Source organism: Leopardus geoffroyi, chromosome A1 (assembly GCF_018350155.1).
Source record: "Leopardus geoffroyi isolate Oge1 chromosome A1, O.geoffroyi_Oge1_pat1.0, whole genome shotgun sequence".
Taxonomy (NCBI): Eukaryota; Metazoa; Chordata; class Mammalia; order Carnivora; family Felidae; genus Leopardus; species Leopardus geoffroyi.
In genome coordinates this window covers 190078571-190093929 of record NC_059326.1, presented here as the reverse complement: position 1 = coordinate 190093929, position 15359 = coordinate 190078571, and the positions used below count along the sequence as shown (strand labels likewise).

At 39.8% G+C, this 15359-nt stretch overlaps 1 protein-coding gene across 6 annotated transcripts in view; it reads left to right on the top strand.

Annotated features, from left to right (window-relative positions):
* THG1L (tRNA-histidine guanylyltransferase 1 like) overlaps positions 1–15359 on the top strand; it is a 28151-nt gene that overhangs the window by 11297 nt on the left and 1495 nt on the right. The window contains exons 1-5 of one of the 6 annotated variants that reach the window (XM_045503495.1): positions 9070–9488; positions 10461–10637; positions 11608–11777; positions 12797–12885; positions 14020–14127. In XM_045503495.1, coding sequence (XP_045359451.1) covers positions 9298–9488; positions 10461–10637; positions 11608–11777; positions 12797–12885; positions 14020–14127 — 735 coding nt within the window. In that variant the 5' untranslated portion in view covers positions 9070–9297. Of the gene's footprint in view, positions 1–9061; positions 9489–9687; positions 10059–10460; positions 10638–11607; positions 11778–12796; positions 12886–14019; positions 14128–15359 lie in introns of those variants that run through there. The other 5 variants (XM_045503516.1, XM_045503525.1, XM_045503506.1 and 2 more) reach the window with 5 other exon arrangements.

Genomic DNA, 15359 nt, shown 5'->3' with positions numbered 1-15359 from the left:
TTTCTGTATTTTTCAGATTTTTTCCTTTTGTATAGGCCTAATCAATGGGCAGCCTCTTTTGTCTTGAAGGCAATGTGATCACCAGTATAGCATTTCTAATAGGAAGAGAATCTGATTTTCGTAGTCATTCTAGCAGAATGTCAGACTGTCTCAATGACCTGGCTTAGGTTAGGCGCACATCTTTGAACCTTACTGGTAAGGTCTCAGTTATTGGTGAGGTCATCATATTTGTGCAGGTTGGTCACTACAGAGAGGACAAGCAGAGGTTTAAATCCAGTGTGGAGAACACTTACCAAACCTCTGCCCGGTGCACAACTATGTCTGCAGGAGAGGGGGCCTTTTTCTAACTCACACTGAGACACTAGTGTGGTCTTGACCATGTGCTTACCCTGGAACAAATGTCAGATAGGGTATTCTCCACATAAACCAAATGGTCTGGTGGGGAAAAGACAGTTGGGATGCCATTGCCATAAGACAGAAAGAGGGATGCTGGGCAGGCAAAAACAACAGCTATCTAGTTTGTTCCTTTAAAACATAGCAAAGCAAGGTGGTAGAGTGGAAAATACTTAGACTTGGCATTGGAAGGACTGAGTTCTAGGGGGCGCCTGGGTGGCTCAGTCAGTTAAGGGGGCGCCTGGGTGGCTCAGTCAGTTAAGGGGGCACCTGGGTGGCTCAGTCAGTTAAGTGTCTGACTTCGGCTCAGGTTATGATCTCACAGTTTGTGGGTTCGAGCCCCACATCAGGCTCTGTGCTGACAGCTCAGAGCCTGGAGCCTGCTTCAGATTCTGTGTCTCCCTCTTTTCTCTGCCCCTCCCCTGCTTGTATTCTCTCTCTCTCAAAAATAAGTAAACATTAAAAAATATTTTTTAAAAAGAAGGACTGGGTTCTAATCCTGGTTCTGGAAGCCATGAGACATTGGGCAAATCATTTAAACAGTTCCCACAAAGTTGGTTTCCTTTCTTATGGAGAGAATTATTGTTCTGCCTCCCACAGACTCATTGAAAGGGAAAAAATAGGATAATGTATGAGACTATGGTTTGGAGACTCTTAAGTTTCTTACACTTAGAAAGCACTTTTTTTAAATTACTGTTGTTGTTGTTGTTGTTATTTATTATATCCTCCCAGTCAGTACCTTGCCCAGTGCCCTTACACATTTTAGGTGCCCAATATGTGTTTTTTAAATGGCTGATCCACGGTATGGAAACTCATATTACTCTGGATTCTTTTCCAAAATGTTATACAAGCAAAATCTTTTGGCAAAATGTTTATTCAACATTAAATTCAATAATCCCACAATTCCAGAAACATATGAAGCAAGCTGTCTTTTTATCTCATTATTCAGGTTATAATTTAAATATTGCTTCCTCAGATAAAACTTCATGGACCATGCTCAGCTGCCCAGTCAAGGCAGGGCCTGCAACGTGTTTCACAACACTGAACACAATGTAGTCCAACAGTTACTTGTGAAACTCTTTGTTTAAGGTCTGTCTTCCTCAACTTGCCGTGAACTCCATTGTGTAGGCACCATAGCTGTATTGTTTGCTGTTGCATCCCAGTGAACATGGTACATGGTAGGAAATTAAGAAATACTAGTTCAATGAATGAGTAAATTTGTGGGATTAAGTGGTAACAAGGTCAAGTGGACTAGGAAACATACATCTAATTCCCCCTTTCTGTTTTCCTAATGTCTTTTTCTAAGCCCCCCAGTGACCAGATCCTCATGACTTCTGGAACTTCTACTAAGTAGAGAAAGATGAGGTAGTTGACAAAACATGTCCATTTAAAGACATAATTGATGACTATTTAAAATAAAATCCATTCACTCTGACCTATGTAAGCCACATATCAAAATACAGAGCAAATATATTATAGAAATTTCAAGGCCCTGGTAATCATGAATTTATTCTAGAATAATAGTTCTAAACTTTACACCCATGTAAATCCTGGTATGTAGTGATATTTTTATCTGCCTCAAAACCATGATAGAGCTAGGCAGTCTATTCCTGGAAGTGTATACATTACTCCCAGCCAGAAATTTGATTAGAGTGGTTTAGAACAGAAAAGGAGACTTTAGAGACAAATTATTCCTTCTTCTTACCCTCTTCCACCCTGATTTTCATTTACATAATGTAGCTCTTAGTACAAATGAAATGAGTCAGCATTAGGGAAGAAAAATTGGAATATGACTTCCACACCAAAGGCAATTATTTTTATTTCGTCAGCTTCAGTGATAAGTGATCTTCTAAGTAATAGAAATTTTTAAAAATAGAAATCATTGTCCAGTTAGGTTACAAATATCTGTTGTGTGCAGGATTTTAGGTTTTTTTAATTGTGGCAAAATATGCATAACATAAAATTTACCACCTTAACATTTTAAGTGTACATCTCAGTAGTGTTAAATACATTCACACTGTTGTGCAACCAATCTCCAAACTCTTTTCATCTTACAAAATTGAAATCCTATATCCATTAAACAATAACTCCCTTTACCCCACTCCCTTTATTCCCTAGCAACAATCATTCTATTTTCTGTATGAATTTGACTACATACCTCACTGAGTTTCCAGAATCATACAGTATTTGTCTTTTTGTGACAAGTGCCCCCACCACCCCACCCCCAGTACAGGCCATGCTTATTACTCAAGGGGCTTAGAGCGGAAGACCCTGCTCTTTCATTCTGGTCCCACTCCAACAACCTGGAACGGAGGTGGGAGCCACAATCTTGTTCTGAGATCCTCTGCATCACCCTCCTCTTTTCAACATTTAATTCCCTTTGAGGGCTGGGTTGGGGTGTAGGCAAAGCAGAGGCCTTTTTACATAGTTGACCTTCCACCTTGTGGTGGGAAGTCTTCTCTCTTCCTACATTGGCATGGTGCATGGTTATCCTGGGGCCATTTTTAGCACCAGGATGATCTTCCAAGGATCCTTAGAGAGGAACACATAGCTCCTCTTGGCCCTTCCAGCTCTCTCTGTCTTCAGACCCTCTATAGGAGGGATGACTTTTACTTGCCCATTGGGCTCAAGGCAATTCCCAGTTCCTGTCCCCCCCTTACCCCAACCTCTGAGCTGCTTCTTATGGAACCAGTGATGATGATGACCCCCACACACACGCACAAAGGCTGAGGGGGCTGCAGTGAGGTGTCTCTGTCATTTTTTCAGGCATACCTCATTGCTGATCCTTCTCATACACTGGCCTAGTCTGCTCCAGAAACCTCCAAATATGGTGTAGTCACTGGTCTCTACATTCACATATACCCAAAACTCAAGGGGAGCAAGACAGGGCTACTTATCAGGACCTTCAAGTAACTCTCCTGATATCCTGCTACAGTGATAGCACCAGGAAGATTCTTCAGGTCCCCAGCTGGTAAGTAAGGAACTAGTACTCCTTTCTTGCCTGCCTTTGAAGCCTCCCCCAACTTCCCTCCCCATACTTCCCTCCACCACCTGCTTTGAGTTCCCCCACCTATTCTGGGGATGGGAAGTGGGGGAACTCAAGGCAGGTGGTGGAGGGAAGTATGGGGAGGGAAGAATGTAACATTTCCCCTGGAATTTCCAACCAATCATCTGTCTCTTTTTTTTCTTTCTCTGCCTTCTCCTTCTCCTTCTTCCTCTTCTCCACCTCCTTCTTCCTCTTCCTCTTCCTCTTCCTCTCCTCCCCTCCTCACCCATCTCTCCCTCCTCCCGCTTGCCCCCTCCCCCTTGCCCTCTCTTTTCTCTCCTCCTCCTCTTTCTCTTTCTCTTCTTCTTCTTCTCATCCTCCTCCTCCTTCTTTTTTTCCTCCTCCTCCTCCCTCATTTTCCTCTTCCTCTTCTTCCTCCTTCCCCTTCTCCCTCTCCTCCCCCTCCTCCCTCTTCCCTCCACTCCCCCCCCCCCCCGACACCCGCTCCTCTCCCAGACCTGAGACTCCAGATGTGAGGCTGGATCCCACAACTCTGAGATCATGACCTGAGCCAAAATCAAGATTCAGACACTGAACCGAGTCACTGAGGTGCCCTGATTTTTTTTTTTTTTATAAAGTGGCTGAGGGAGGTAGGGGGAGCAGGCTGGGAGTTAGAGTTCAGGGTGCAGGGCCTGTTAGGCTACCCCTTTATAACCCCTAGTGGCTTTTGTGGCAGAAACTTCCAGTTGCCCGTGCAATAGCATTCTCCCTTCTTTTTTGAAAAGAAAGAAAGATCCTATATTATTGGAGATGGCCAAGTGCCCAGCTAAAAGAACTACATTTCCCAGGCTCCACTGCAGATGAGGAAGGCTCAAAATATATACGCAGAAGTTGTGCAGCTTTAGTAAAAACCTGATAAAGAGACGAGATTTGGTTTGGAGGTGTGAGCTTTGCTATCTTCCCGTTTGTCCTTCTTCCTTCCTGGAACATAGATATAATGGCTGGAGCTCCAGCTATCAAGGGTAGAAGCCACACACCAACACTGGAAAACCCACCCTCAATGAACAACTGTGCAGAATAAATCAGATAGCCAAAGCAATGTGACTAATATATGACCATAGGACCTGGCACAGAGTAGATATTTAATGAATGGTCCCTGGTGTTAACTGATAAACCTGGGGGAGACCTCAGGAGAGTTGTTATGGCTTTTGACCTGTCCCTTCTTCTCCAGGTTTTTATCAGTCATTGGAAGGGAAAGGGAACTCTGAATCAAATCAAGTTTTGCAACTAGCTTCGTGAATGACTTTGAGAATGTCTGGTAATGTTCAGCGCTTCCTTTTCGTTGTCGGCAAAATGAAAAAGAAAACAAAAAATCCTACCACAAAGCATGAGCATTATCCTGGAATTGCATTTATCTTAATATATTGTCACCCTCTATTGTTGACATGTGATGCTAATTTTCCATTTATGGTAATGACAGAATTTCTCTTTCAGATAATTTCTCTTTCAAATAATTTCTCTTTCAAATACTTACTTGAAGTATTAAATAGTGAAAAACTGTGCAAAAGACTTGAACACATACTTCACAATAAAGGATATACAGGTGGCCAATAAGTGTAAGAAAAAATGTTAAACATTGTTAATCATCATGGAAATATACTCCTTGAAAGATCTACTACATATAACTTAGAATGATGCAGCATAATCTTTTTGAAAACTAACAATATCAAGTGTTGGTGAGGATATGGAGCAAGTCACATACTATTTGGAGAAATGGAAATTGGTAAAAACACTTTGGAAAAAGTATGACATTATCTACCAAAAGTGAACAGATGCATTCTCCATGACACAGAAATTCTAGTCTTAGGTATATACCCAATTCAGGCATGTGTACACAAAAAGACATGTACAAGAATGTTCAGAGTAGTGTTTTTCATAATCACTCCCAAAATGGAAGCAATCTAAATATCTATTCAATAATACCGTGGATAAACTGGTATAGTTATACAATCGGATACGATGGAAGAATGAAGATAAATGAACTACAGTTACACTCTGCAGCTTGGTAGAATCTTCCAAACATAATGTTGATCCAAAGAGACCAGATGCCAAAGAATATGTACTGCAAGATTTCATTTATGTAATGTCCAAAAACAAACATAACTGTGGTGCCTGGCTGCCTGTCAGTAGAGCATTTAACTCTTCATCTTGGGATTGTGAGTTTGAGCCCCATGTTGGGCAGAGAGATAACTTTAAAAAATGAACATAAAAAAGTTATAGATGTTAAGAAGGCCATTAGCTCTGGAAAGGAGAGGTAATAATAATTGATATGGATTCCTGGCAACTGACAATGTTCTCTTTCTTGACTGAGTACTGGTTACATCATGTTTTGTGTACTTTTGCACGTGTATGTTCATTTCCAATAAAAAGATTTGAAATGAAGAGAATTGGCATAAAGAAAAATATTTCTAACTAAGGTAGTATATGGAAATGACAAAATTCACAAAGGCTGTATATGAATAAATTATGTTTGAGAATTAAGGGATTGGATGATTCATGTACTTTTTGATTTGAAGACTCAGTGAAGTACTGAATTGGTTGATTTCTGCCGGGTTGACACAGGCAGAAACTACTGTAAAGCTGGTGAATGAAGACAGAGAGAGAAGGGGAGATAATACTGAGGAGTAGCTAAGAGCATGGGCTTTGTAGTTAAAATGCTTGGTTTGAATTCTTTGTGTGTGTGTGTGTGTGCGTGTGTGTGCGCACTTTTTGCCCAATGTGGGATTTGAACTCATAACCTCATGATCAAGAGTTGCATGCCCTCCAACTGAGCCAGTCAGGCACCCCTAGTTTGGAATTCTTGCATCACCACCTGTTGGATCTGTGACCTTAGGCAAATTACTGGACCTCTCTCTACTCAATTTCCACATCTTTAAAATGGGAATAATGATGGCACCCATTTCCACGCCTCTCTCCTAGCTTCTGATGATGGCTGGCAATCCTTTGCCTTCCTTGGTTTATAGATGCATCACTGAAATCTCTGGCTTCTTCTCTACTTGGTGGTCTTCCTCTGTGTGCCTCTGTTTTCTCTTTTCATATGGGCACTAGTCATATTGGATTAAGGCCCCACCCTAGTGACCTCATCCTAATTGATTATATCTGCAAAGACCCTATTTCCAAATAAAGTACATCACTGTATCTTGGGTTAGTACTTCAACATATCTTTTTTGGTGACGCAACGCATAACATGTAGAAAAATAGAAAAAATAATATAATAAATCCCCATATGACTACACCTAGATTCAGTAAATGTTAATATTTTGCCACTTTTTCTTCAGGTATCCTCTAAGATTAAAGTTATTCTCCTGCTGGTTCCTCAAAAAATTAAAAATAGAACTACCCTACGACCCAGCAACTGCACTACTAGGTATTTATCCAAGGGATACAGGTATGCTGTTTCAGAGGGACACATGCATCCCAATGTTTATAACAGTGCTATCAACAATAGTCAACGTATGGAAAGAGCCCAAATGTCCATAGATGGATGAATGGATAAAGAAGATGTGGTGTGTATATATATATATATATATATATATATATATATATATATATATACATACACACACACACATACATATATATACACGCATACACACACGTGTGTGTGTATGTATATATATATATATATATATATATATATATATATATACACAATGGAGTATTACTCAGCCATCAAAAAGAATGAAATCTTGGTATTTGCAACTATGTGGATAGAACTAGAGGGTATTATGCTAAGTGAAATTAGTCTGTCAGAGAAAGACAAATATCATATGAGTTCACTCATATGAGGACTTTAAGATACAAAACAGATGAACATAAGGGAAAGGAAGCATAAATAATATAAAAACAGGGAGAGGGACAAAACAGAAGAGACTCATAAATATGGAGAACAAACTGAGGGTTGCTGGAGGGGTTGTGGGAGGGGGGATGGGCTAAATGGGTAAGGGGCATTAAGGAAAATACTCCTGAAATCATTGTTGCACTATATGCTAATTAACTTGGATGTAAATTTTAAAAATAAATTTTAAAACTAAAGTTATTCTTCTGCCTAAGCACACTACCATTATTGTGCCACTAAAATTAACAATAATTCCCTAATATCAACTAATGAACAGTTGCAGTAGATTGCATTATTGTTCAAAATTATTCACTTTTCCGTTCCCTGTGGGAAGATAATACATCCCTGCCCTGCAATCTTTGCACTTGACTCTGTTGTTATGCTGCTTTAGCAAACATAATGTGAGCAGCAAGATGTTCCCCTATGGTGCAAAAGCCTTTTGAATCATTGACTGAGTTTTGGAATAAGAAGACACATAGATCAGAACATCTGCCTGGAGCATAGCAGTAGCCAAGCCAGAAACCTATGAGTGACCTGAGGAAGAAATAAATGTTTGTTTGTAAACCACTGAAATCTAGAGCTGTTTTTAACTGCATGTTTTCCCAGTGGATTTAGAACTACCTTTAATATTTTTGGGGCCAGTATACATTCCAGATTTTCACATTGTATTTTGTTTTTATGTTTCTTAAATCCGTTTCATTCTGAAACAGTGTCCTACCTTTTCCCATCCTTCCTTCCTTTCATTTTTTCTTTTTTTTATTCTTCATGAAATTTATATTTTTAAGAAGTCAGGTCAGTAATCTTATATAAGATCCTACCTTGTGAATTTGTCTATTTCCTCCTGGTGTGTTTTAACCTGTTCCTCTAAGTGCTTCCTGATCTTGGTTGCAAATTAACATCACCTTGGAATATTATTATACCAGTGTGTCTGTACATCCATACCACAAATGCTAGCCATCATGTTCTCTAATGCTCACACAATAACTTTAGAGGGTAGCAAGGGAAGAATTGGTGTCTTCACTTAACAAAGGGGAAATCTGAGGAAAAAAGTAACTTATGTTAGGTCACATAGTCAATATGTGGCAGAGCCAGGGCATAAATTCATGACATTCACATCCTTCCTTTCTTCATGTTGCCTTCAAACAGTTTGAGAGATTTAGATACAGATGTAGATACATGTTTCTATCTACTCCTGGATGGATATACAAGTAACTAGCAACAGCCATTGTCTGAAGTATAGAGTTAGGAGTCAGTGAGAGACTTCATCATACATTCTTTTATATTATTTGAAAATTTTTCTTGAGGATAAAAATATAAGTACTGAATTCAAAAGAGCTTTATAAATCGTAAAGCATCATAAAAAAATATTAGGGTTTAATGTTACTATTATCTACCAGCAAAAAGAAATTAAAGGTTGGGTCTTCGTGCAAAAGTTGAGTAAATTAATTTAGTAGGCCCATGTGTCAGAATAAAAGCCTATTTTTCTTTTTAAAATCACCCTTTGGAATATTTGATGACATTGGAAAATGCTCAAGGTTTAAGTGGAAAATACAAAAATCGCATAGGTGTATGATTACAATTTTGTGTGTTCCCTGTGTACAAATACAAATACAAAGAGAAAAGTGACTGGAAGAAACCATTCACAATGCTTTGAAGGGAGAGGGGAAATAGGAAGTATTTTCTTATATTTTCCGGTATATCCCACATTTTCTGCAAGTTAATAAATGCTATTTAGAAAGAAAAAAAATCACAACTAAACCTTCAAACTTGGTCAGAAAGAAAATTTTTACAAAATCTCACTTCGTGAGAGTGACTTGCTGCATGACAGAGGAGAAAAATCTGACAACCGTGTGTAGTACGAAAGGTACAATGGAACGCTTCTTACACGCCCGGAAGTGGATTAAGAACTACAAGGAGAGGCGAGAGAGATGAGGACCTCCACTACAGCTAGAGCGGCCACTAAGAGACACAGGAACTTCCGGGGCGAGGCTTTCTTGGTCCTTCACCTTCCGCGGGGCGAATGTGGTCCGCATACAATGTGAAAGTTCGCGACTGCTGGGCCGTCACTTCCGTTACTCTGAGACGGTGCTTGAAATTGGGGGCGGCCATGGCAAAGAGCAAGTTCGAGTACGTACGGAACTTCGAGGCTGACGACACCTGCCTGGCCCACTGTTGGGTGGTGGTGCGGCTGGACGGCAGGAACTTCCATCGGTGAGCGAGTTTGGTTTGAGGTAGCAAGGTGCCCCAGGGCTTCCGGGGAATGGAACGCCAATTGTGGCGGCAGCTCTTGGTTACCGGGTAACGCGACAGCCAATGAGCGCGCGGCATTGAGCCTCACCCTACGCGCTAGCTACCAGGTGCTTGAAGGCGTGGTCTGAGTAGTTAAACTGAGGCCGAGTGATCTTGTGATGAGCAGCTGGCCTGTGGCGCCCTTGAGCTGAGACCTGTTAGCAAGGCCCTGGTGGAAACAGTCAGTCCCCAGTGCAGCATTTCAGCTCTTCAGCCAGTTGCCCGGCTATTTAGTTAGTTATATTTGAAGGCAGACTGTTTAGAGACCTTTTTAGGTCTTGCTGTGGGCAATACTTTATGTATGTTCTTTGATTATCAGTAACTAGCCATACGCGGGAGGAAAAATAAAAAAGAAATGTAACAGAAAGATGGGAATTTAATTCTTAAAAGTATTATTTTAATAATGGTTCTTGTCACTTGTTGAGCATTTCCAAGGAGCCAGGCATAGTTATATTTGTTACCTCCCTCTAATCTTCACAACAGTCCTGTGAAGTAAGTATACTTTATCTCCGTTTCGCAGAACAGGGAATGGAGACTTAGCAATTATGACCCTTTTTCTCAGTTGGTCAGGGCGAGAACAAAGTAGACTTCTTTTTTTTTTTTTTTTTTTTAATTTTTTTTTTAACATTTTATTTATTTTTGAGACAGGGAGAGACAGAGCATGAACAGGGGAGGGGCAGAGAGAGGGAGACACAGAATCCGAAACAGGCTCCAGGCTCTGAGCTGCCAGCACAGAGCCCGACGCGGGGCTCGAACTCACGGACTGTGAGATCATGACCTGAGCCAAAGTCGGCCGCCTAACCGACTGAGCCACCCAGGTGCCCCCAAAGTAGACTTCTTAAATAAGTCAGGTTGTAAGCTCTCTTCCATTCATGCCCTTTTCCTTCTATAAAGGTTTGCTGAGAAGCACAACTTTGCAAAACCTAATGACAGCCGTGCTCTCCACCTGATGACCAAATGTGCCCAGACTGTAATGACAGAACTGGAGGATATTGTGATTGCATATGGACAGAGTGATGAGTACAGCTTTGTGTTCAAGCGGAAAAGCAATTGGTTTAAAAGAAGAGCCAGGTAATTCCATGTCCTAGCTCCTTGAGAATATTTCCTGTCAGCATTTGGTTTTTGCTTTTTTTAATTGGTGCCTTACAGACTGCAGATGGAATATTCCAACTGCAGAATGTGTATTTCCTGTTTAGACTGTTGTACTTTTATCTTTTTTTTTAATTTTTTTTTTTTAACGTTTATTTATTTTTGAGACAGAGAGAGACGGAGCATGAATGGGGGAGGGTTAGAGAGAGAGGGAGACACAGAATCCGAAGCAGGCTCCAGGCTCTGAGCCTTCAGCCCAGAGCCCGACGCGGGGCTCGAACTCACGGACCGCGAGATCGTGACCAGAGCTGAGGTCGGATGCTTAACTGACTGAGCCACCCAGGCGCCCCTGTACTTTTATCTTTTATGTGAGCATTACATAAGCCTCTTTATCTGATTCTTTCTGCTTCATTCCTCATCACCTTAGCTTCTACATAGATCTGGCACTGAACATTAAGACTAGAAACAGACACCGTTAGAATATAATAATATTAATAATTCCTAGGTTGGCTTTAGCCAAGAACAGCCTATATGTGCTTTACAATATTGCTTAAATTTTTAATTAAGAAGGATCTCAAAATAGACAAATTTGATATTTCATTTGGCAATATATCGAAACTGTCACAGAAAACAAAGCATATAATGAATTGCCTTTTTTAAAACAATGGTTCTCTTCCTTCCAAGGCTAAAAAAACACACACACAAAAACCCTCTTTAACCATAAATTCACATAACATCCTACATACAAAAATTCAGTATTAGTAAGTTACTTATTGGACTGGAAAGAGAGGCAGGCTGCTTAGTTTTTCTTGGCCCAGCACATTTTATCTCTTGGCTTGCTGGACACTTTGTATAATCACTCTGTTGCACACACAGGCTCTATCATGGTTTTGAATTAATATCATGTATTTTCTTTTTTCTTGCTCCACCCAATGTGCCTTACTTCTGCAAGTAAGTTCATGACCCACGTGGCTTCCCAGTTTGCCTCCAGCTATGTGTTTTATTGGCGAGATTACTTTGAGGACCAGCCCCTTCTGTATCCCCCAGGCTTTGATGGAAGAGTCATAGTGTATCCTAACAACCAGACCTTAAAGGACTACCTCAGTTGGCGGCAAGCAGATTGTAAGTGAAACCAAATAAACAGATGTAGTTAAACCACCAGTTCCATATATTAGAGGTGGTGATTTGATACAGGTTTGGCACATGTGTATTTTGTTTAGAATGCAGTATTTTGTATTTTTTTAATTAGTTGAAAACAATTGAAAAATTGGGAGATTCATGTAAATGTTCCCGATTTCCAGTTTTTTTGGGAAAAATCAGGAGACCTGGTAATACTAGGTCTACATTCCCACTTAGTATTAGATATTACCTATGTAGTGACTGCTGCCTTTATATATATACACACACACACACAGAAGCCAATGTGCCATAAACTGTACCATTCTGTCTTGTTCCCCATGGGTCACCTACTCTGCTTTATGCATTTATGTTCACGGTGGCCTCAGTGGGTGTTTGAATTGTGACTCCTGCCTTACACAACTATGATGACATGTTTGTGAGACTTACTTATTTGGTGTATCTTGATTTTCCCAGAAAAATTGGAAAAGAGCTAGGATTAATCTAAAATAACTTTGAAAGTATTCCTAAGTTTAATGTGTAAGTTAACCAGTTTATACACAGCATAAGTGAAATGAGAGAATAAAACTTCTAGGTAATAAGTTTGTTTATACTTGACCACTTCCCCCCCATCTTCCCAGTGTATGGTTCTGGGTAAATCACTAAATGTCTCCGAGATCTCTCTCCTTTCGAGGAGAGAGGTGGAGTTCTTTTTTTTTTTTTTAATTTTTTTTTTTTAATGTTTATTTTTTGAGACAGAGAGAGAGAGAGAGTTGGGGAGGGGCAGAGAGAGAAAGGGAGACACAGAATCTGAAGCAGGCTCCAGTCTCCGAGCTGTCAGCACAGAGCCCAATGTGGGGCTCAAATTCACAAGCTGTGAGATCATGACCTGAGCCGAAGTCAGACGCTTAACTGACTGAATCACGCAGGCGCCCCAGAGAGGTGGAGTTCTAATGTTCTTCGAAACATGAGTATTGCATAAAGATCATATCTGTATAAACAGTGCTACTCTTTTCTCCTCACAGGTCACGTCAATAATCTTTATAATACAGTTTTCTGGGCACTTGTACAACAGTCTGGACTAACACCAGTACAAGCCCAAGAGAGATTACAGGTATAAGGTCTTAAGTGCATTAATACTCACCTGGGGTTGGTTTTCTGTACACTCTCCCATGCCATGTTGTATTCTTTTAAAGCTCTCTACTGCTTTGGTTTGAAAGGATATAAAGATCTTACTAGTAGCAGCTCTGCTACCTGCTTATTCTGTGACCCCAGATGAGTTACTGCTTCTCCCTGAGTCTTAGTGTCCTCAGCTAGAAAATGGAATTGGCGACACTGGCTCTACATTCCCACGTGGTAGTGCGTGGCTGGGGCTGCATATTGGTTGCCTCCTTTAGACAGGGCACATACTCTTTTTCATCAGTCCCACTTGGCATCTTTACCATTGTCATTCCCTGCTGGGTGCGTGTATTGTTAAGAGTATAGGTTTTGGAAGTCAAATAATTGTACTCGGGGACTTCTATTTAATTTTATCCTCTCTGCCTTAGTTCTTTATAGGTAAGATGTAAGAAGTAACAGTTCCCACTGCATAGGTTTATTGTGAGAATTAAATGGCATGAAGCACATAAACCATAATAAACACTGGCGTTCATCATTAGATGACCAGTGCTACTTGTGGGATGACTAACTGAAATGAGGTGATGTGTTGTTATGGCTCTTAATATAATGCCTGGCACATTATAATTACACAATACATGTTTGTCATTAACAGTAATGGTGAAGATTTAGAGATAGCAATAATAATTGGCATATTGGTAGATCTATCCCGAGTTTGGAAGAGCTGAGTTTAGATTTTGATTCTTATAAGAATAAAAGCAGCTTTTGGCCTTAGGCAATTTATATAATCTTCCTAAGCTTCAGAGTTCTCTCTAAAATGGAGATGGTAATGAGGGTCAAATAAGATAACATACACTACGTAGTACAGAATAGTACTCTTTCCTGTCACCCCATCCCAGTTGTGACTTTTGAAGCCAATTATTTGCTACAGAAGACAGTTTTATGAATTTAGACATCTAAATAAGATTTAAACTGCTCTTACAATTGAAATTCATTAGTATCTATAAGATATTTGGTAAAACCCTTCCACTTTTTTGTTTGTGGAAATTTAGATAGAGGGTGGAATGGATAGGTAGGGTGAGGGCAGAGAGCAGACATAAAAATCTTTTTATATCTTTTTTTATTTTCTCAGGGAACTCTTGCAGCAGACAAGAATGAGATTTTGTTTTCTGAATTCAACATCAACTACAATAATGAGCCACTGATGTATAGGAAAGGGACTGTGTTGATATGGCAGAAGGTAATGCTGTTGTGTCCAAATTAAAATGGAGGTCAGAAAGAAGAGAGCCTGTGCCCATCCCAAACTTTGTGTCCCTTACCACATGTATAAAGATGTGACTCCATTGATTAACATGAATTAGATCTTTTTTTTTTTTTAATTTTTTTTTTTTTTTAACGTTTATTTATTTTTGAGACAGAGAGAGACAGAGCATGAACGGGGGAGGGTCAGAGAGAGAGGGAAACACAGAATCCGAAACAGGCTCCAGGCTCTGAGCAGGTCAGCACAGAGCCCGACGCGGGGCTCGAACTCACAGACCGCGAGATCATGACCTGAGCCGAAGTCGGCCGCCCAACCGACTGAGCCACCCAGGCGCCCCGAATTAGATCTTTTTTAAATGAGATACTATATATTATTTTGGATGCTTTTTTTGTCAGTCAGTGCTACTAATTTTGTCAGTTTGTTAGTGATCTTTGTTGTCTGGAATTTCTCTTTATAAGCAGAATCACAGATTTTAGAATTAGTTCATTTATTTTCCTGTGTCATAAGCTCTCCAAATCAAATAAAACCCCATAACAGAGTACACTGCAGACAGAAGGATTTTTGCATTCATATAACATTTAAAAAAATACTTTCTTCCACACTGGATAATATCATTAAGTGGTCCACCCGTCCCATGACAACTATAATATGAGGCATAGGGAAACATTGTATATGAGCATTCTACCACTTGGAGAATGTTCTTGAGATTCCCTAGATATTCATACTTTAATATTCTGTACCTTTACCTAAATTCTTAATTTTACCAATATTTTCTCTGTGTGCCAGCTTCTGAGCATAATGATTTCTCTAAATTTATTTCCTTCATTTAGTTGTTTTTTTTTAATGAATGTTTTTGGGTGTTAAGGGGTACCTTAAGAATTAGTCCTCCCCACTGGCAGCTTCAGCTTATTAGTATTTTAAAACCACATTTGCTCTTTAGCACAGACTTGGATACTTCTTCATGCAGATGAGAGAAGCAAAAAAACAAACAAACAAAAAAAACCTTTAATTCTATATTTATTGTTAATAAGGAACATGGAATTACTCCTTTGTTCCTAAGACCTTCTTTCAGAATATAGCAACTTTTTAAAAGTTTTTAAACAAATTCATGTATGTTGAGATATGTATTTGTATATCTACCTGAAAAATGTTTGTCGGAAGTATATAAAATAAGTCAACTTCCTGCATATCCCCCTCTACTCTCCCAAACG